Here is a 23,497-nt window from a genome sequence, read left to right as displayed (position 1 = left end):
AATTAATTTTGTTTCTAATGCCGGGAACATACTGAAGAATTTTGTATCTTGTGGAGATTTATATCCAGCTACAGAACCATTCCAGCTGGTGTCAATACTGAATTGGTATTGCAGACTTGAATCTGTCTGCCATCTGTAATGTTCTGTGCCGCACTCGCCAATTCCCTCACTATTTATTCATCTTGATAGTGCTGTCACTGCGTATGGCTGTCAGTCTCACGACAACCTTGACAAATGGGACTATTGCTAACCTTTGTGCTTACTCTATAACTATTTTCTATTACTAATTTTAGCTTGTGCTTGGGAATATTTTTGGTATTTCAAGGAGCGATGTTCTTACAGTTGCAGCAAACATTTTAAAGCCAAATTTCAATTGCCTCTGATTAATTGCTTCTGATTAGCACTGTAATTATTGCCACAGAAATAATGATGTTTTAACACATTGCTATTATGTGGCATGTTTTTACAAGATTGTAATGTATACAGCAAATTCATAGGCAGTTAAAGTTCCCCATAGTCCAGGCAGGAAAACGTGGGGGAGAGGAGTTTATTTTGGTAATGTTGTATGGCTTGGCTTAAGCTTCAGCAATCCATGGAAAGATTTGAAGTATGGAGTAAGATCTTCTGTTCTGCACTTCTGTGATGTGTGCTGAATGTCCCAATCCCTCCCACAATTAGCTGTGCCTGGTGTGGTTTTGTCCTGAGCTCTGCAATGGACCACGTTGGCTCTTGTATGGCACACAATGCAATGGTCCATAAGCAAGTGTAAAGAGATGCACAATGGGGCAAAAACTCCCAACTTCACATAAACACTGATGGTGTCTGAAACGGTATTGACTGACCAGGAAAGGGAACCTGAGTTTGTGTAGCTCAATGAAAGCTGCTGCGAATAAAGCAAATTCCATGTCAGAAATTGTTAGAAGAGGAATAGTAAATAAAACTGTCATGTAATGATATCATTTTTAAAAATCTATGAAAATTCTGGTCACTGCATCTCAAAAAGGATATTGTAGATCTGGAAAATAAAACAATAAAATGCACCTCTCCATCGTGTAAGGTTATAGTATTTGTAGCTTTTTAGGGTAAGAATATGAAAATGTAAAAATAGCCTCATGGGTCAAGCCAATGGCCTATCTAGTCTGGCATCCTGTTCTCGCAGTAGCCAATCAGAATCCCATAAGCAGGATTCAAGCACAAGAGCCCTTTCCTCTCCTTTGGTTTCTTGCAACTGGTAGAAGAAGAAAAAGCAATTATGGGAAGACGGATATGATGAAGGCTTATAAAATATAGATGATGTAGAGAAAGTGGATAGGTGAAAAGGTGTTGTTCCTCCTGATGCTAGAACCTGGGGCCATCCAATGAAGTTGAACAGTAGGAGATTCAGAACAGACACTTGATTACCAGTTGCTGGGGAGAAGCGGCGGGAGAGCACAGTTGTGCTCATGTCCTGCTTGTGAGCTTTCCATAGGCATTTTTTTTTGGGGGGGGGATACTATGGGAACAGAAGTCTGGGCTAGGTGGGATCCATCATGGCTCTTCTTATGTTACTATGAACCTACTCCTTGTTTCCAATAATACTGTAATAGTGTATGCATTACAGAGCCAAAATTAGACTCTGAAGCCAAGGGTTGGGAATTGCTTCATTCCGCCCCTCCCCCGGGATGAAGGGCTGGGACTCTTGTGCACCTCTACTAGTTAGTGCAGCATCTCATACAACTCAGTGATAAGAAAGGAGTATCAAGTAGTTCTTATACAGCCAATTATTGCAAAATGTCATAAAGCTAAATGCTCATAGTTAATGTCTTGCCAGAATGAAATTACCCCTTCTTTTCTGTGACTGAGTCCCCTAGCTCTCTTAATGTCTTTTTTGTCTGATGGGGAATTGATCTGTAATCTAATCATAATGTTCTTTTAAATGTTAGTCGACAGGAAGAATTGAATATTTGACAGCATAAGCAGGAATTGAGCGTTCCGCTATACAGGGACATTTGAGGACGAAGAAAAGGACATTTAGCCACAGAGTCAGAAGAAAATAGAATGTTTATCAACAAAAGAATGCTGCTGGAAATGTCTGTGATTCAACTAACTGAAACAAGACGGCTTCTGGCATACATTAAGCTGAGGTTAACAATTTTTGTGCCACCTCAGTGCAGTGTATAATTTTGCTTGGGTTGCCAATGATTGCAGTGTCACTTGACAAGCTGTGTCAGAATGGCAAAACAGATATTGAGGATATCTGCAAACATTTAAACAAGCTGAAGTACAGCATATTTTCTGATCTGTATTTGAAATGCGTTCTTGTTTGCTCTTGGCAAGAGTGTCAAGATATCTGTCTCTCAGAAAGTAAGTATAAGCTCACTGAGATGCAAAGATGGACTCGCCATGCCTTTGTGGAGCACAGAGAAAACAAATCAAGATAAAGCGGGATAAGAAGAGCCTCAGCTGGTGTGGAAAGTATTACTTGAAAGCCTTATGGGCCAGCTAATCCAAGGTTAAGCTCTGTAAATCACAGTTTAGTTTGTGTCAGAGAATACTTGTAGCTTGCTGCACAGTCATATCAAGAGATTCTGGCACCAGTTAATGTTGCTCTAAGTTGGTAGCTCTTTGATCCTTGCAGCACAAAGATTGCCAGAAAACAACACAAGGAGCCAGGTGGAATTTTCCTTCCTTTTTCTGCACTTTGCAGCTGATTGGCTTCCGAAGATCCTGTTGAGTTTCTGAGAGGTTAACCCTGGAGATGCCTGTCGCTGAAATAGCCTGAAAAACTGAAGCCCTGTGCAAGTTGGCAAGAGGATGGGTGACTTGAAACAGCTGCTTTTGGATATGGAGGAGAGGCTGTAAAGAGGGTGGTGGGATGGCAGTAACCACAGAAAACGTAAGAGGGTGGGCAAAAAGAAGAGGGACTTGCCCTTTTTATTGGAAGGATATTGGTCTGGTCTAAAGTTCTGCTTTTACATAGCGTTTCATGATCACAGCCATTTAAAGGACATCTTAGGGCCCCGTTGCCAGTGGGAACACCCACAGGGGGTCTTTTCATCAATGTTTGGATTCCAGTGTAGGCACCATAATGATCACAGAAGATGTCATGAGTGTGTCTCTCTTAGTGACTTCTCATTGTTCCACATGGAAGACCATTGGGTGATTTGGTGGTGACTCAGTTCTTCCAGATTTCCTTGCATGGGATTCTGTTTACTGTTTTGGCTTACAGTAACTCTGGGGTGAAACAACATTTGCAGCATTGCTTCCCAGTAGGAACTGCGAAACTTTCAGCACATCTTGTGATCCCCAGTGAGAAAAATATGCTGCCTTTGTGTCACTTCTCTTAAGCAGAGGAGGCCTCATCTCTCTTTCCAAAGTTGCACTTTCTCCCACCATCTGTTGAGATATTGGGACATAATAGCCATGGCAGAAGCCTGGCCCTTCCACAGTTTATTTTGAACACTGAAAAGCACCACACATTATAGGTCATTCAAAATGAAAGATTGGCTAGATTTTTTTTTAAAAAAAATTGTTATTAAAGATTTCTTAGTTTACAAAAATATGTGCATTGTCTCTTTTTTCAAGTTGCGTTTTCTACAGATCACTTTCATTTATTGTGAGACATTACTGTTGCATACAGTGTTAGGTTAGGAAGAAAAGGGGGGGAGAGGGGAAGGGTGAGTGGGGTGGGGTGGGGTGGGGTGGCAATGCTTCTATTCTTCTGCTTAGTGTATGTGTGGGGTTTTGTGTGTCGGCGTCACTTTTATGGGACTATTCACTTGTATTTCCTTGGTGGTGAGAGATGCAGTTGGTTGTCTGTAGTGAGATTTGTTTTTTGTGTGAGTGGGGTATGCGTGTTTTTGGATCAGGTTAGCTAGATTGATTCGTATGCTGTCGGCGGATTCTTCTTGTTGTCTTGTTGAGCTGTGTATGTGATAAAGGGGAACCATACCGGGGTGAAGGCATCTTCTATTTGTCCCCATGTCAGTTTCAGTTTATTGCTTAGTTTTTCTAATAAGGCTGTTTTCCATACTATTTGATACCATTGGTCCATGCTTACTCCTGACAGGTCTCTCCAGTGTCTGGCTATGATGCTTCTGGCTGCTGAGAGTAGGTGGGTTATCAGCTCTTTATGATGTGAGTGGGCGTTATTATCTTGGAAGTTGTTTCGTGGAGCCAGTTTCTGGGGTGACTTCTAATACTTGCATAGTTATTTTGCATATTTCTTGTATGATTGATGTCCGAATCCAAGCAGCCAAAGATTGGCTTGACTGAAGGCTGCAGCCCATGCACTGGTAAGCTAGAGATTTGATTACTGCAACACACTCTACATGGGGCTTCCCTTGGGTCTGATCCAGACACTTCAGTCCATGCAAAATGCTGTGGCTAGATGGGTGATGGGAACAGACTACCACAAACACATGACACTGGTGTCAGGGATCTTTAGCTGAGATTCCTGCATAGCAGGGGGTAGATTAGATGATCCCTTCCAACTCTACAATTCTGTTATTCTGAAAGTTTTTAAAGAATGCACACACACATATGTAAACACACACAGTATACAGTCAAACCTCGGTTTTCGAACGTCTCGGCTGTTGAAGATTTCAGAAACCGAATGCCAAAAACCTGGAAGTGAATGCTTCCATTTTTGAACATGTCTCAGAAGCTGAACAGCTTGCAAGGCGTGTTTCTCCATTTTTTCAATTGATTTTGTTGACTGGCAATTGCACCTCGGTTGCCGACTGTTTCGAAAGTCAAACGGTCTTCCGGAACAGATTACTTTTGACAACTGAGGTTCCACTGTACACACAAAAATATAATCTGTCTTCATATCCCAGATAATGTTGGAGTAACTCACAATTTAAATTCATAAACTTGCAAACAAGGAAGAAGCAACCAACTCAACTCCATTAACTGCAACAGTTCAAATTGGTGCCTGTGCTGCAGCAGCTATAAGCTTGACCTGTGTGGGTCAAGTCATAGGGGGAGCTCTAATGTTTCACAGTTGTTTAATAATTAAGGACACAATTATCATTGGGTTCAATCTCAAGCAACACTGGATTTAATTGAAAGAAAATGGGCCTTAACAGCTTGAAGCAGTTCAGTCTCTCAGATCAAAAGTGTGTGTCTTAAGATCTGGTTGAATTCCCAGTTAAATACTAGCTAGTTTAAATAGTTCTCTCTGATAGTGATATGTATTCATGAAATCAGGCAATATAGTCAGATTAGTGACACTGGGAATCTTGCCCAGGCAAGGTTCTGAAGCTCCTTTCTCCCCTATTGAACAAGTGTTCAAAGAGAACCTTGCTGTGCATTGCGTACTGCCTACTTCTGTTCTGGTTTTAGGGTTCCTTGTAAAAGAACTTTGCTTAAGGGAATGACTTCACCTTTCTATCTTGTTTTTAAGTTGTTCAATATGCCTAACAAATCCATAAAAAAAATACTTGAAAACAACAAAGCGTAGAGGCACAGAATGGTTCAAGCACTCGTAACTTGTAAAGAAATCTGAAATGCCTTTAAGTTTAAACATTCAACTATGATAAATTATCACTGCAGTGTGAAAAGTGCTCTCCTAGAAGCGAGAGGAAAGCAGTTTCAGAAAATTAGAGGTAAACAGATGTGCATTTGATCAGTCTAGTAGATCATCTATGAAGCTCTCCAAGCTGCTTGCATTGTTAACATGCAGCAGTTTCTTCATGCAAGTTCCACTTTCATTACAGTGGAGATACGGGATGTAATGATGACAGATGTTTCAGCAGACTAGGGACACTGGCTGCTAGGTGTAATTTATGCAGTGGAACTTTTGAGAGTGTTACTCGAAATTCTATTTTTGATTTACAGTTGCAGTGGGTTGAAGCAAATTTTTTTTTAAGCATATGCCAGTTTTGTTGTCGTTTCCCTTTGCAAAGGAGCAAATGCATCAGTGGGATGTATTGGCCTCACAGCTATTACAATACAATCAACGTAACTTTATGTTAAATGCTGCTGTTCATGCAGCTCTAAATTATTCATCCCAGGATTTGGAGAAGATGAGTCGTGTTGATGTGTGTGTGTGTTTAAAAATAAATAAATATTACTCAGCACAGAATTGCTTTGCATCTTCAATCATTTAGCTTAAGGAAAGTGAGCTATTGCAAGCCAGCGGCATTACTGTGTGGGAGGTGAGTATCTTTTTAACTCTGTGTGAGATATTTCAGTCAAATTTCCAGCAATAGCTAAAGTTTACCCAGTAGTCAAAAATAAGGGGTGGTATCTAATTGGTGTCCCTCTACTGACAGAAGGTATCTGTTTGGCTTGAACAGGAATTGAATCAAGTTTTGATCACTCCTTGCAGCTCCAAAATCTGCTGTTGAAGTACTCTGACCCTCTGGAGCAAATCTGGGCAGATTAGCAGGCAGTGAAATCTTTGAAAATTGCCTCCCTCCTAGGGAGGCAAGATGCCTTGAGTTAGCAAAGGGTCACCAATTGGATAATTCCCAATGATGGGTGTCTTGGGAAAGTAAAAACACTGCTCACACATGCTAAACCTCAGAATCAGAGTTAGGACTTGATTTTAGGTGATAATTGCCATGCTCATTATGCTGACTGGCAAAGAAAGCATTACAACTGAAAACAATAATTATGACGACGACTGTTTAATTTTAATATGTCTTTTAAGCAACACTTTGGTGACTGATAGCCACTTCACTCCAGGGGCTGCTGTGATGGGAACTCCAGGTAGCTCATTCAGGACTTATCCATACCTACTTTTTGCCCTGTGCTTTCTAGGCACAAGTTCATGCTTTCAAGCTCTGTGTCCAGACTCTCTTTTATCCCTCGGAGCTTTCCCCATGAAAACCTGTTCTTTAAAATTGAAGTGCAATAAATGGGAATTTTGGTTTTTCGTGGATTGTAGTTTGCTCCAGTTCAGCAGTTTTCTCAGGGAAAGCTCCAGAACACAAAAAGAGCACTCAGACACAGAGCTTGGAAGTGTAGACAGTGGAAAACGTACCTGGAAAACACAGAGGAAAGGTAAGTGTGGAGAAGCCCTCCATTTATCAACACTGTCAGGGCAGGTAGTCACAGACCCTCAGAGAGAGACAAAAGCACTTTACAGCTGCTGTTGAAAGAAACTAAGCATTTGTCACTTGCAGTTGCCACATAGCCTGATAAAGAAAGGTCTCCTCACTTTATCATTGGGCAAAAATAGTAGCATGATATTTTCAGGGTCATTTTAATGGCAGCCACTGGAAACAGAAAGGAAAAGATAGTCAAAAAATTGTACAGTGGTACCTTGGGTTAAGAACTTAATTAGTTCTGGGGTCTGTTCTTAACCTGAAACTGTTCTTAACCTGAAGCACCACTTTAGCTAATGGGGCCTCCTGCTGCCACTGCACCACTGCTGTTCTCATCCTGAAGCAAAGTTCTTAAACTGAGGTAATATTTCTGGGTTACGGGAGCTGTAACCTGAAGCATATATAACCTGAAGCATATGTAACCCAAGGTACCACTGTAGTTGAAATCATCATTTGTTTTATTTCAAGCTTTTAAGATACACATTTTCACACACACACACACACCCTACATGCATATATCGGCATTAGTCTGTTTAATTAAAAAGGAATTACAGGAGATTTGCTCATTTTACTCCCTCATTTAATCTATTACAGAACACAAGCAGTAGCTTTTTGTGTAGTTTTCTGAAAAGTGAAGATATCCCATCTTTGGGAATTTTAAAGAAGAAATACGCTGCTGTTGTTTTTATTGCCATGATAGGGCCTGAAATGTGTTCTTTAAAAACTTTTGCTATATCTTTGTGAATAAAGCCACCAATACAATAGATTTTTATCATTCCCTTTTTTCTTTTCTTTTTTTCTTCTTGATGCTTCTTCCTTTTGTGAAATACTTAACTTCTGCCATCCTGTTGTTATTTTTTCCCTCTTTTGTGAGTACTAAAAGTTTTCAAATGTACTTGAAGAAGAACAAATAATATGGTGATATGTTCACTACTGGTTATTAACCAGAGAGTAATCTTGAATCGAGGAGGTTGCTGATGTGAAACAACCGTAATAATGCTATTGACTTAATCCTTCTGGTGCCTAAGGTCTTTCTAATAGGATAATAAAACTGGAAAGGTGCTTTGGTTTCACTTTATACCTTCATTCTGGCACAATAAAACCCGTGTTGCAACTCAGCACCAAATCACAGGGCAGATGCCCTTAATGTGGAATTCCAGTCATGGTAGCAGGTATACAAACAACTCTAACAGGAGAGGTACCCATCTCCTTTGCTTCTTATTTACAGGGCTCTCCAGCATCTCAGCAGATCCTCAGTGCTGTACACAAATACCAAGAAGTCAGAGACCTTAGACATGTGCACTCCAGCCATCTTGGCAGCATTTTGATTGTCCTCATTAGATGACTAGTACTTCTAATCACAGATGTTGGAAGAACTCTACTGGTCCTATAGGAGGTGATAGACCAACATACCTTGCCCTATGTCAGCACCATTATTTGTTGCACCTGCTTATTACAGTTGCCACACACAAACCTCAGCAGGGCTCAGAACTTCAGGGCAGCCACTGTAGCCATCTGAAGCTTTGAACTGTCCCAAACTTTCCCTCTCGGTAGACTGTTAATCAGCAACAATACCAGGTGGGTCACTGAAGCTAATACCTGGGACAGGTAGCTTGCACATCAGAAGATAAAATCAGAATTCAACATGTCCATAACAGATTGGAGAACTAGGCCAAAACTGACAAATGTAAGGTACTACACTTAGGTAGGAATAACCATAGTTGTGTGCATAACTGTTGTTGGATTTTAAAGTAAAGTCCTTTTACTTCAGTGTGGAAAAGTGGTGGTGGTGTTTTTTAGAGAGTCCCTTAAAAACAAAACTAGTGAGTGGACCAGTTTTGGGTGCTTAGTAGCCAGCTTTCTGCACTTCAGTTACACCTCAGGGGAAGACATAATGAAGCATCTTCTCTCATGGAGCTTTTTTCAGATCAGGAAGCTCAGGCAGACTCCAGACTCCAGGAGACATTCTTAATGGAAAAGGGGGGGCACACAGCCAGCTGCACCCACCATAATTTAAGAGAAAATTTAAAGTGGTCTGCGGATGTTCAGAATAACTGAACCTCTTTTGCAAGAGAAGAAAGCTAACATGAAATTGAAGAATGGTTCTTTGTGTAGCATTAATACTATTTGTTTGTTATAAGAAGTCAGTTAACCTTGGTCCCAGGGCCTGAAGGAGCATTATGCTATACCATGTACTTTGTCAATGTCTGGATAGGAGATTGCCTGGGCACCCTGGGTAAATTTCCTTGTGTTATTAATGGTAGAAAGAGAATAGAAATCTAATAGGTAAATAAGAATATTTCCATACCACATGAAGTAACTGAGCTATCATGAACCTCTTTTTATGTCCATCTCCCCTTTTTAATAATTTTATTGCATTTTTCAAAAAAAGAAAACCCCATCTGGTTAGGTTTTTACAAAATATATCATAGACATGTACATGTAACAGTATAATAAAACATGTTATTTCTTTACTTCAATCCATGAATAATGGTTACTAGAATACAAAAATACCTGGTTTAAAAGTTGATTTGTAATATGTGATGAATCTACTACCTGAATGGAGAAGCTAGATAGCATAGCTTCTGAGTTCTGAATTGGGGGGAAAAAAACCACATTTAGAGGAGACAAAATGCCCTTAGCGCCATTGCAATGTCACGACCTGTGGCAGTTCTCTGGCACTTTGCCAGTGCTGCAGGCTGGCGTAGGTCATTGCAGTGACACAACATCATGGACTGGCACTGCAATGCTGGAAAATATACACCAGCTCACTTGACATATATCACAAGGTAGCAGAATCATTACCCTGCTTTATGGTTACTGTCTATTTGTTGTTGTTTTTAACCAAAAATTATGTCTCTGCCTATATGCACTCAGTCTGCATTATGTTTTCTTGAAGAAAAATACCTGCACATTGTAGACTGTTTTGGTAATGATTGTAGGCTGTTTTGGTAATGATTGCTTTAAGCAGCAATCCTATACCCACTCACTCAAGAGTAAGCCATACTACACTCAGTGGGACTTAACTTCTGCTTAGTGATGTTTGGGGTCACACAGTTAAAGTACATTGCAGATAATTGGACAGGAAGAGGAATTGGTACTGGACGGTAGAAATGAATGTACAGGGCCTATCTAATAAATCAATGAAATTTTGTTGCTTTTTTCTGCAGGGCCAGAAATCTTTTTCTTTTATAGTAGCCCTGGAATTTCCAAACTGAATGCCATCTATGAATAGTCAAACAAATTACTGTAAAAATTATTTACCATATGTCAAAGATATATGATCCATATTGCTTTAGTGCAACATTGGACCTATATTTACAATGAGAGTGGGAAATCTAAATAAAAACATCACTGGAAACTATTATTGATCATTACAGAGTCACATGTTTAGTACTTTAAAGTTTGCTTCCATACCATGCTGCTTATGCAAAATAGTGTTCCATAGGTAATTTATCAAATGATAATGTGGTTTTTAAAAGTGGCTTGTCAGTTAGGATTTTACAATTTTATGTCTGCATCTCAAACAAAGGTAAATTTTAGGTAGTAAACATGATATTATAGTTCCCAGAACTAGAAGTTTCAATGTATAGATGCTCCTGACTGAAAGCTCCCAGAGGAAATTATACTTGCTATAATACAGTTAAAATGTGTTAGATTTGCACACTATTATCTCTACATGTCCTCAGTATTCATCCTGCCTTCATCAAAATATTTCTTATTTTTTAAAAAAAACACAAAGTGAAAATCATTTGAGTTTGTGTCATTCTTGACAGTCTTGGGTCAAGCTGTATCTTGTTAAATGTGTTTTCATTTTACTGACAAGTGAGAGATGCCTAGAGAGAGTGGGTGTTTCGTTCCAGTTCATCCCTTTGTTTACAGCTGATGGTGCTGCTAGCACTCTTGGCACACCTCTGGAAGAATGTCACAGAGTCTTTGTCACTTCTGGATATTGCTGCAAAAAGCTTTCCCATATTCACTTTCTCCATACGAGCAGAAAGCTTTTATCTCCAAGATGCAAAACCTTGATCTCCAGGAGTAGCTTGTTTGTTTGACTGGGTAACTGAGGCCACATGGTGGCAGAAGCCTCCAAAAAGCTGTGAGGGTGAAATAATTTGCATGCCATTAGCTGACCAAGTAGTTTTCAGATTGGTAGAAAGTTGTGAGCCATCTTCTCTGTACTAGTCCAATAATCCAGGCAGACTAACACATCATTATCAAAACCTTTGTTTATGTTGCCTTAAATAAAACTATATGGGTTTTGCTGCACATAGGAGGCTTTCTGATCTCTTGGGAAATACCTCATGAAATACCATCATGAGATACTGCTTGGGTAGAGGCAGCAAAATATATTTTGATTATATCAGGTGTAATAAAAGGTTCACACATGTTCCATGCAGGTAACATAAGTTGGAACCTGACGTCTTCTTAATTTCCACTTTCATGTATTTGGAAAGGAAGCCATATCCATCTTTCAAAGTTAAATGACATTGCGCATTTTGTATATGTAGATAACTAGGGACCGCTTACCAGCGGGAAGGTAAACGGCGTTTCCGTGTGCGGCTCTGGCTCGCCAGAGCAGCGATGTCACGCTGGCCACGTGACCCGGAGGTGTCTCCGGACAGCGCTGGCCCCTGGCCTCTTAAGTGAGATGGGCGCACAACCCCAGAGTCTGTCAAGACTGGCCCGTACGGGCAGGGGTACCTTTACCTTTACCTTTATCCAGACCTGAGACCGAAATGCCATCAAGAATTAGCCCAGGCAACCAATGGCTAAGATTTATGGTTGTAACCAGCTAAATTCCACTCAGATCAGACACATTGTAATGAATGGACCTGAGTCCATTAGTTTCAATGGATCTACTCTGAGTTGGATTACATTGGGATAGAGCCTCTAGCTTTTAATGGCACTTTAGGTTATGTTGTTAAATATGCCTTGTTTCTCATTTTGTGAGTTCCTGACATCATTTAACAATCTAGAGTTGTGGTGCTTTGGCTCCATGTAGGTAGAACACATGTAGGTATGAAAAAGAACCTATTTTTGTATGCTGTCATAAAGAAGTACCTATGTCACAGGCATGTTTATATGTGATATCCTTTTATTTCAGAGCCTTGTATACTATACCAAAAGTGTTTGAAGTATCCTTCCTATAAAGCTTGCCTTACTTACATTTTGTTCACTTTCTGCTAGGACACCAAATCAATTGATTTAGGTTAGCGTTAGCTCTAGAAATTGTATGTAAAGCCTTGTTCAAATAAATCTACTGAATGTTATCCTTATTTCGTGGAACTCATATGAGCTTGGTTAATAACGATGATCTACTACTACCTGTGCAATGTTGCTATCCAAATGTATAACTTGATTCATTATAGAATAGATGCATGTGAAACCTCATTATAGATCAGGGGTTGGCAAAGAATACTGGCCATGGGCTGGATCACTCCCACAGAGATTGTCCGTGGGCCGGACTGGCACAGCGCGACACCGGAAATTGCTTCTGTGCATGTCCGCAGTGCTGGAAATTGCTTCTGCGCATGCCCAGATGCAGAAAATCGCACCTGTGCAGTAGCGATTTTTGGAGTCTGGACATGTGCAGATTTGATTTCTGGTATCTGTGCATGCGCAGACGTGATTTCCAGCGCTGCTTGGTGAGTCCTCACTCCTTGCTGCGCCAGTTAAGCGCAGCGTGCAGGGGACTCGCCAAGCAAGCAGCCCGGTTCGGGGGTGGCTCGTGGACCGGTAGAATGGTCTTCGTGGGATGCATCCGGCCCATGGGCCTCACGTTGCCGACCCCTGTTATAGACCATCCACTTTGTGTTTAAGGCTTCATCTCTAATTCTGTTTCACTTTTCTCTTGAATACATACATATATTTTATTCTGTTAGTAAATGTTAGCAGTTCAAGCTCTGAAATGTTTTCAGGTTTACAAGAACACCAGCCCTAATGTGCAACAAAATGAAATGTAGAATATAAGTAAATCAAAGGAAAACAGTGGTTTGCAGAACACTCAGGCATACATTGGGCACAGTTCACTTAATGAACCATAGTAGTAGAAGCCCTGCACAATGCACTTGCACAATGGGTTCTCCCCCCCCTCTACTCTGTGTAACCCCATCATTGGGGAAGACCCCCCAGAACAGTGTGCAGGGGAAGCTGGGCTCATTCCATTGGCAAGCTGATGTGCTTGCACAGATAGAACTTGTTGAATTCCATCCATTGTCACATTCAGAAATGCACTACATTTAGAAATACTGAATCCCTAAAAATGTGCACAAAACCAACTCTGTCAGCATCTTTTGGTAGGCTTTGAATCGTTTCACAAAGTAAATCTATCACAATGCCAATGGACATGTAATGTGCCTGATTTTCATAGTTGAATATGCTTATTTATTAATCAATTTCTGTATTCACTTTTATAGATTAAAAAAATCAACAGGAATTTCCCCGTAAACCAGCAGGTAAGAGAAGAAAAAATATATTTTGAAACCTTAATATTCAGTTGTTCTGTCTCTGGAGAAATAAGCCTTCAATCATCATCTGAAGCCCTTCTTCATGTGTTCCCCTGCACTAGAGGTCTGGAGGATGGCAACATGAGAATGGGCCTTTTCTGCAGTGGCTCCCAGTTTGTGGAATGCTCTCCCCAGGGGGGCTGATCTGGTGCCATCATTATATATCTTTAGGCACCAGGCTGACTCTTTCAATAGTGTGTCCCATTTCACAAAATTAACAGCCAGAAGGACTATAGACAACACAACATTCAGAGATGCTTCTGAATTTCACACTGGATTTTGGAGTCCTAAATTATTTGGTGGCATTTCCAAAGTTGTACACTGTAATAAAGGTAAACTTGATCGCATGCATGATAGTTTCAAGTTTTGTGTGTGTTGTGTTTTAATTATTCAAACTGATAAAACACCTCAAAAAAGAAAAGTTAAGTTGATTGTAAATATGGCTGCATAAATACATAAATGCCTTAGTAAAACTCTATACAAAAAGCATCTTGAGGCACTCTTACATACCATTGCTTCAAGATTGCTCTTTTGCAGACATAGAAAATGTGTATGCGTTGGTAATGTAGGGAGAGGAAACGACACAAATAAATTGAATGGAAAGAAAGCCACAGAAAATTGCGCATGGCCTTCAAGTTCCTGGTTTCTTTTAAGAAATTATCATTGTCAAATTAAAATCCTAATTAGAACAGAGTGAACCGGAGGAACAAAAAAGGTACTGCAGAATGCCTCTAATACATAAAAAAGTATGTCCTTCATAAAATTAAAGCCGATTGTTGTGATCTAGACATTGCATAATACTGGATTCAGCATGTAAGGTTGTTTCTTCCATGAGCTGTTTGCATGGGTGAAAATAGCTGGTAGCTTCTCTTTTTGTATGGAAGAGTGTAGGGTCATGAATTTTAATTATTGTCTAAGTGTTGCATATAGTTACATTGCATATAATTTGGATTTATACCCAAAATAACAGCAAAAAATAATAATCAGAATTGGGTTGTATTGTAAAGGTGTTCATATTTTTAAAAAATTATGTGGATTGAAGGCAGGAAACTACAGGGCACCATGATGTCATGTTGTGATGTCATATGCTACAGAGGAGGAGTTAGATGTGTGGCTGTTGTTTTCAAGGAAAGCTGCCATTTAAAATACTGCAAGGATCCAATGAAAGGTCTTTTGGTTCTTTTCTTTTTGTCTCTCTCTCTCTTTTAAAAATGTCTAACCCTGAAACTCCTTCCAGTAGCACCTTAAAGACCAACTAAGTTAGTTCTTGGTATGAGCTTTCGTGTGCATGCACACTTCTTCAGATACAGAATACAGATCTTCAGATACAGAATCTGTATCTTCAGATACAGAAGTGTGCATGCACACTTCTTCAGATACAGAAGTGTGCATGCACACTTCTCATACTCAAGTGTGCATGCACACTTCTCATACCAAGAACTAACTTAGTTGGTCTTTAAGGTGCTACTGGAAGGAATTTTTTTTGTTTTGACTATGGCAGACCAACACAGCTACCTATCTGTAACCTGAAACTCCTGATAACCCAATTCTGAAAGAATTGCTGTTTCAAGTTGTTGTCTCTATAAAAAGCTATTGTCTCACTTGTTCTGGATTTCTTTCAACTTAGCTATGTTTTATTAAGTTATATATGAGTCTTCTTTTAGCCCCTCAAACGCCTCCTCAGTTATTATTATAAACACCTTGTGATTCATCCTATAGCATGAATTTTCAAGCTTGGTAATAGATCTCCAGATACTGTCCTGAGGCAGAAGGAGCTCACCATCTGAAAGCATTACAGCACTAGAAGGAAATGATAGAGGGGGAGGGAAATTTCCATTTCTTTCCACGAAAGGAGGCTCCAAGAGCACTGCAATTAGAAAATGTCAAGGTGACATATAAGGGCTTCTATATTTGGTCTGCCAAGTTAGGACAGAGAAACGCAGGTGTGCTTCATTTTCTTGGAATTCATCACTGCCGAGCAGCTGTTTATCAGTGACAGAAAATGTCAGTACCTGGGAGAGATGGGAACAGTAATAAGTGGTGGTGAATTCGAAAAGTTAATGTAAACATTTTCTTAAAAATAAACAGATGCACAATTTAATCTCCTCCAGGTTTCCAGATCCTTTTTGTGTTGACTGTCCCCTTCCAGTTCCTTGTTATTTTCTGAACCAGATACAAACAACACTCAAGCTGGTCAGGCATGCTGGATTTTTGCTTTTGCGTAGTGAGCTTTCAGTCTGGTATCCTTTGACTTTCAGAAGATGACTTCCGTTAATCTCATAATGCAGAGGTTTTTGAGTCCACGGCTCCCTTAACCAACTACATTTCTTTCTCTGGCACCCCTGTGGGGTTCAGGAGCCCAGTTATGTCTCCCCTTGCCTGCAGAGCTGGCAGCCTCTCACCCTTTTTCAAACACCCTCCCTTGTGGAGTCTTCCCTCAGCCTCCTCTCCTCTCCTCTCCCCTCTCCTTGGCAGTCCTCCAGGCAGCCACTGCTGCCATCCTTGGTCTCTGAGCTGCCCCACCCCACTCCAAAGAGAGGTGCCTCCTCACACTGCCCCATAGGAGCATGGGAAGCACCCCCAGGCCAGGCCCAGAGGCTCTTTCTGCCTGGGGAGCTTATAGCCAGGGCTCCCGCAACAAGCAGCTGTTCAAGCCTTAGGAGGCAGAGATGCAAGAGGGCATCAGAGGAGGAGCTTCCCTGGACCTGATTGGAATGCAAAGCAGTAGGTCAGAAGCCATTTACCCACAGGTGCCTCATGGGTGCGTACCCTAAATGCCAAGTTGTGACAAAATGACAGGCAATTGGAAGTCAAATTATCCACATATGGCCCAAATCAAATGGTAGAGAGTAGGCAGAAGGTGTACTCCAAGGTACTCTTAAATTCCTACTAACCCCCCAGAGGTGGTTGGGTAATCATACACTGCTTAAAGGGTGGGTGGGTCATTGCAAAAGCACAGGATGAGGAAGATGAGATGAGCCATATAAAGAAGAGCAGCCACCCTCACCAATGACATGATTCCCTCCCCACACTCCTCCTCACGCAAGGAGGAAGGCCAAAAACCCTCCTCTGAGCAAGATAGGATAAATTTGCTCCTCCATAAGATGGTCACCTGGCATTAGCAATAATTCCACCCACCCCCTATGGGCAGTGGGTGGGGTGAATGTGCTTTCTTGGGCTCGTTCTTTTGAACAATTAGGACAGAGATTTACTAAAGGTCTAGAGGCAGTCATCTCCCTCAGCTACCAGGTGTTGAGCCAGCCTTCTCCACTAGATGGGGAAATTATAACTGTGTTTATGCAATTTGTTTAATGTGTTTCACATGTGCTGTCTCAGTAATTTTTGCAACAGAACTTTAAGGCAGGTTTGTGTTATTATCTTCATATTGCAGATGTAATGCTGTAGCTGGGGAAAGTGGGTTGCCTGAAGGCCACCTAATTCTTGGTGAGCCCTCCACTGCATTTTGTAGAGACATATCAATCCTACATCTTTGTAGAGCAGAAATTCTAACATTATTCATAGACTTCAAAGGCTCTGCTTTCACTAAGCATTATATAATAGACTTTGAACAAGAGCAGATGCTACTTTTGTCAATGCACCTCTGCACAGATTTTCCTTGTGAGAACTCATCTTCAAATAAACCAGCATTCATGTATCCCATATATGAAAAATGAGGTTGTGGTTGTCTTAGAAGTCTTGTTTGACTGGTCATCTGTGCAGTTACAAGTCATTTCAGTGTATCCCACTGATCTTTCCTGGCATGTGGGCTTCCTCTTTTTTTCTCCTGGTGGTCAAAAGGACAATGATGGAAGATATTTGTCCTAGCCCTTAGCACATACCCAGGATGGCTCCAAATATAAGCAGTAGCTGCCTTGAGTCCTGGTCTGAGCTTTCTATGGCCTGCATATGCATGGAATCCACTGATTGCACAAACAACACCAAAGAGCAAGGGTTAAAGGTGAGCAGTACATATTTGGGGGATGTCAAGTTAGGTATTAAAATGCAGGCACTTGGGGTTACCATTCCTAACTCGGCCCTTGTCACGGCAGCAGATCACATTTATTGACCCCTTGTGTGTGTTTTGAGGATCCATTTGTAAAGAGGAGCAAAGCTATCAGGGACAAGATGATAGGACAGTATTTATCTGACTGATAGACATCTGTGTTGAAGCTGACTACATACAAATATTTTCACTGTGAAATAATAAGCTCCAAGTAGACATTATTCATATTATAACTCTTTCCAGAGCGGTAAAATTAAAAATGAGCGCTGAAATAAAATATTAATATTAGGGTTTTAGGCATTTAATGGGATCAGTTACATATTGAAACAATTGTCTCCATATATGTTTCTAATACCTAAAGAAGAAGGGAAATGTATGGCCACATGTGTGGGTGTCTCTCTGTGTGTACACCCACACACGGCTTTGAGATATTTGACTCTATATAGAGATAATTGCTTCAATTCTCCATAGTTGTTTCTCAAAAACTTTTAACTCAGCATCTCTTGACAGATATCAATGGAATTTTTTGATGTCTTAGAATATACTTGCCCCGTCACCATCTGTTGTCACTAAACAGATTTTTGATCAGGCTCATCATGACAAGGAAGGCACTAGGTTGAAACAACTATTGCTAAGTGTGTATAAAAACGCATAGGGGAGCTGGGTTCTTGCTGTTAAATTAAGCAGAAGTGCACACCAGGGTGTCAATTACGCTGCGATAATTCCCTCATATTGCCCTGTCAGCTGTCTGTGCAACTAAGCATTGATTATTTTTGCAACTAATGTTTGATTATTTTTGCATTGATTTGAGCTGAGAATGCCTTTGTTATTACATGTTTACTTGGTTTTATTTAAAGGAAGAGAATTCCCCAAAGAGAGTTGTAAAAGAAAAAGAGGTAAAAGAGATGTAATGTAATTCATTCTCATTACTGCTTTAGATTCTTCTGAGAAGCCTTATTTCTTCAGTCTGGGATTCTTTAGGCTTCTCATGTTTTGAGAATGTATGCCTTTCTTGGTGTCCTTCTGCACTGTGTCCCAAGTTACGTGGCAAGTGTTTGAGAAGCTTTTAGGCCCAATGTGTGTAGCAATTCCCTTTCCTGTTTTTTTTTTTTAAAAAACACAGTGCATGATTCTCTGTCTGCAGGAACAGTGCAGGGTCCTGGTAGCCAGTTGGTTAACTGAGCATTTGGCAAGTGGGCTTTCCTACAGATGGTCAGCTTGAATGCTTGCTGTGCACATTGGCATGCAATGCATGCTGTATTCATGCAAAGACGGTTAAGGTAAATTAAGAGAGCTGCTGGAAATGCCAGGTAAAAGGAATGGGACATTAGCCAGCTTCCCGAATCTGAAGGAAACTCAATAGGGTTTGGTGGAAATCCAGAGAGAAAAGCATGGTTTTGTTGCTGCTGTTGTTTGAAATTTTAGAGTGTAACCTAGCAGTTCTGTCAATATCCACTTCCATGTGATAGTGATACATAGCAAAGTCGTGCTATTGTGAGCCATGCACTTGCGTCTAGATCTCATTGAAAGATCCTTGAGATGTGAGCAGCTTTCATCTGCTACAGTGGGTGCATATTAGCAGCTTTGCATTTCCTTGACCATGGTTATATTTAGAGTTGGGTCTCATATACATCCACTGTAAGGATGAAGGAACAAAATCCACTTGAAAATTAGCCCAGCTGAATTGATTCAAAATAATTTTACTAGGCACAGTTTAGGCATTCCCAGTACAATTCTATTCATGGTCACAGAACTAATAATTCTTGTGTTTAGAATGTGAAAACACTGAGTAAGCCTAGATGAATGTTATTCCTTAGGAAACTGTATAAACTCCATAAATTAATTGGAACTGATGATGTGGACATTTTAAGTACAGCTATGCATAACACTTAAGTTTTACAGAAGTACGTTAAAATTTAGTTTATAGAAATCATGAAGAAATGTTTTATTATTGTCTGCTCTATTTCTGGTCAAACAGTATGTCTTAACATGCCATGGTATCTTTATCCCTAAAGTATTTTGTGGAGTGTAGATGTTCTAGCTGCACACTCACCCAAGAAGACAATATTTTGACAGTATCCATTTGATATTCACTCTTTAGATTCACCCGCAGCAAAGTAGTTCAAACAAATTCCAAAAAGATGTATCAGGCATGCATAGGATGTTCACTGCAAATTTCTAAGATGACATTCTGTTGATCTGGCACTGATATGTTGTCAGTTCTGCTGTTCATCTCCATAAGCAGAATCTTCCAACAACCTAAGTATAACTATATTTATGCTTGAAGGTGATAATACCTGTAAAAGCATTTTGGGCTTTACTCACTCAACACTCCCCCCCCCCCCGTCCCCGATTCAAATATTGCTATCTTGTTATGGCAGGTTTGTTGTCATAGGATATTATTCTTCTATGTAAGAACAAAGAAATCTAGGATATTTCAGACTCACACCCTTACTGATCATCTTGGACCATTGATAGGACATTTATCTATGAAATTGCATGCCATGCTCTTCTCTATTCCTTTAATGTGAAAAGTTTCGGCACATAGGCAATAACGGTAGGGGTGGTGATGCCAGGATAAAACTGCCATGGAAATAGACTTCTTTGAAACCTTTCTTTGAAAAGCATACAATACTTGTCTCCTAGTTTTCCCGCTCCTGTTGTTTTTATCTTAACATCAAGAGCTGAAATTCAGGAAGGCATTTGATTTTTATACTTATTTTATTGCAGTATGGTAAAGCTTTCAGCATCAACTAGTGAATGGAAATAATGTTAACTTTCATATTATAATTTACAGGGGATCTGGCATTAGTTTACTTTCTCATTATATTAGAGTATTGAAGATCTGTCAGGTAATAATGAATACATTCAACCTAGTGCCCCATACCTCCAAATATATAGCCTAACATAACAGTCATGCTGTTTATTATGGGAGCTGGGGGAAAGAGAAACTATCAGAGCCTTAAATCAATGCAATTTAAAGTCTTTGTTATTGATCAGTTCGTGAAATATTGTGTACATCCATCTATAGCTTCATCTAGCTTATAGAAGTTGCACTAGTCAAACTAGCTGCTCATGCAAGCTTAGTCCAAAGCTCTCAATATGCCTCAGATGTTAGGACTGTATACTTAGGAATAAAATTAGGAAATATAAATTAAATAATGATAAAAGATGAATGAGTAAAGTACTGCCAAGTGTTTGACCCTCTCAAAAGCCTTTCTTAAGATAATTTCTGTCCTCGGGTTTAGATAGATAGACATGTTTTTGAATTTCCATCCTGGCAAATCTTACCTCCCCCTGCCCCAGTCTCCCTTCCTCACATTGCAAAGCAGCATATATACATCTGTGACTAAGATTTTGGAAATTTCTAAGGCAATAGAAATGGCAATGTGTATGCCCATTGTATGATTCCTGAAAAATATATCTCCTTCCCTGTCTTTGAAATATTGTCTGAAAATCTTAGAAGAAAATGTGTCCGATAGCTAACATTGAGAATTTCAAAATACCATGTATTCTGTTTAAGCATACAGTTCACTCTTTCGTAGTGTGCAATAGGGTATAAACATGCTTATCTTCATATGGACTGTGCCCATTGTTCAGTAGGTTTTTACAGCAATCTCATATAAATCATTTAATCCACCTGAGGATTTGATAGACTCTTTGAAATCTGTTTTGAGCTGTGTTCTTAAGTGTAATTAGCCTTCAAGCTCACACTTTGGCCTTGAGTTGCAAGTCATGATCTCTCATCCTGACTTATCCCAGAAGGCAGTCGTGAGGATAAAAAGCAGCTCAGATGAAGTGCAGAATACAAATTCCACTATGTCTTTAGTGCATAAAATATGCAGGTAGTTAAGGATGCTGCATAAGAGACAGAATGCAAAAAGAGGGGGGGGGAGAGAATTCTCTTCCTTAATTCTGTAGTGTAGGGAAGTTTTGTCAATTTCAGTTTGGTGGGCAAGCTTGGAGCAAAGTGGATGGGGATGCAAAATGCGGAGAAGAGTCTTTGAGCACGCAGAAAGAGTGTTTCCCAGTAACCACAACCAGTCAAGAGGTATCTGGGATTAGAGGGCCAGTTTTGATCTTCAGACAGAGCATATCTATGTGGGGTTGCCAACTTTACTGGTAGGGTTTTGTACGTTTCAAAAGAGGTGGATAACCTGCATCCCATCTTTTTCAGGACTCCCAATTCATATCCAATGGTCAGGGACCACAAGAGTTGTAGTCCAACAGCATCTGGAGGGCCAACCCTTTTTAACACTTGTCTGTCTCTATACTAGGAAAAGCTATATCTGTTGAGTTTCTATCTTGCCTCCACTTCCAAAATGGCAATTATGGTTGCATCTCTTCTTTTACAATTTAAGCTTTGCAACTACTACTGAGAAGAATACTGCCTCTGTTATTTGAGGTGGCATATAGCTATAAGATTTAATTTGTCATTGATAGTTTTGCTCCATGGATTTATCTAATTGCCTGTTGGTCATCAAGCTTCATGTCCACCTGTTTGGGAGCCATTTCCTTATCTCATCGCCATCAACAGATGGAAAATCAGTTTGCAGTGTAAGCACTTTAACTTAATCAGGTCACTAGGACTCTTATTCTATTTTGAAATGAATGTTACATTATTATTTTTGAAGTTTAACGAATCTGAAAGTCATGCTGCTGTATATGCACACAAACAGTTTATTCAGTGCTGCTGTAAAGAGGGGCTAGGCCACATAGATAAATGAGAACATATATTTTAAGCTGCAAATGATCTAGCAACAGCTTCCGTTCCAAATCTACAGCTGCCCTCCCATTTATCTTCAACCCTTAAATACTAAATTTTACAGCCTGTGTATGGCAGCCTCATCTATCTTTCACATCAACCTTCTGGAATCATGAAATGCATTTCTGAGAAGGATCCATTGTGCGCTTTGCAGGAAGGAAAATATTATCCCATGTTCAGCTGCCAGGGAAGGTGCTTAGAATTCATCAAACTTTTTTTTTTTAAGTTGTTGGGAAATCAGTATATGTTGCATGTGGGTTGGCTGAACAAAATTATAGAAGACAGGATAGGCCAAACTGGGAGTTCCTCTCTGCTTTAGTGGGCATTTTGTCTGCTATCTTTCCAGTACTACTGAGCCACAAACTGAAATGTTCCGAACCACCAGCCTCTTTGTGATCCCTCAAGCTTCCTGCTTCTAGTACCTCTCAGGTGTGGCCAGTTTCTCACTAACAGGAACCAAGATCTAAGTAGTCTTCTGTGCCTTCCCTGGGGGGCTCTTGGGCAGGCAGCTTCCACTACTCTTCCCCATGCTGCCAGTCCCTGACACTAGCAGTTATTCATAGCCTTATCCCCATGAATGTTTCTACTCTCTTTTGACATGCAGAGTGACACCGCTTCCAGTACGTACTTCCCTGGCCTTCCTGTATAGTTTTAATCTATGTAATTGGTTTTATTTCCTTTTTATGCATTTTTATTTTTGCAAAGTGCTTTGAGTTTATTTTATAACAAGTGAGGCCTTTTGTTTTTTATAGCATAAAGAAAGCAAAATCTTATGGCCAAAGCTTGATTTAATAAAACCAGTTTAGGAGCTCAGGTAGTCTTTCTTATAGCTGGGTTGCTTTAGACAATTCAGTCTTCCCATGGTGGTTTTTAAAAGGAATGAAATAAATAAGAAAATTCTTGTAAATTGTAATGCATATACCTACAGGATACACACAAATGTAAAGGAGCAGAGCCCCATATAGCATAAAACCCACAAAGTTAATCTGCCACTTTCATATTTGGGAAATTTATTCCAGTGTTGATGCTTCTTCTGGGCAACAATAAACTTCATTTCTGGAAGTTCTGCTTGCTAAATTGCTTTAAATGAGTCGCATCGGATAATATGTTTTTGGAATCTGCCAACCATGAAAAATTCTTCATTACTAATCTAGCTTTGATGAAGTAATGAAATGAGATATAATCT

At 40.1% G+C, this 23,497-nt stretch overlaps 1 protein-coding gene across 2 annotated transcripts in view; it reads left to right on the top strand.

Moving 5' to 3' along the window:
- The window catches only part of SNTG1 (syntrophin gamma 1), a 215,569-nt gene that overhangs the window by 153,617 nt on the left and 38,455 nt on the right, over positions 1–23,497 (top strand). For both annotated transcript variants that reach the window (XM_081917551.1, XM_081917550.1), the window contains one exon: positions 13,454–13,492. In XM_081917551.1, coding sequence (XP_081773677.1) covers positions 13,454–13,492 — 39 coding nt within the window. The remainder of the gene's footprint in view (positions 1–13,453; positions 13,493–23,497) is intronic.

The sequence above is a fragment of the Podarcis melisellensis genome (genome assembly GCF_964234715.1).
Source record: "Podarcis melisellensis genome assembly, chromosome: 7".
NCBI lineage: Eukaryota > Metazoa > Chordata > Lepidosauria > Squamata > Lacertidae > Podarcis > Podarcis melisellensis.
The sequence above is the reverse complement of the archived record's forward strand: the minus strand, read 5'-3'. Positions and strand labels throughout refer to the sequence as shown.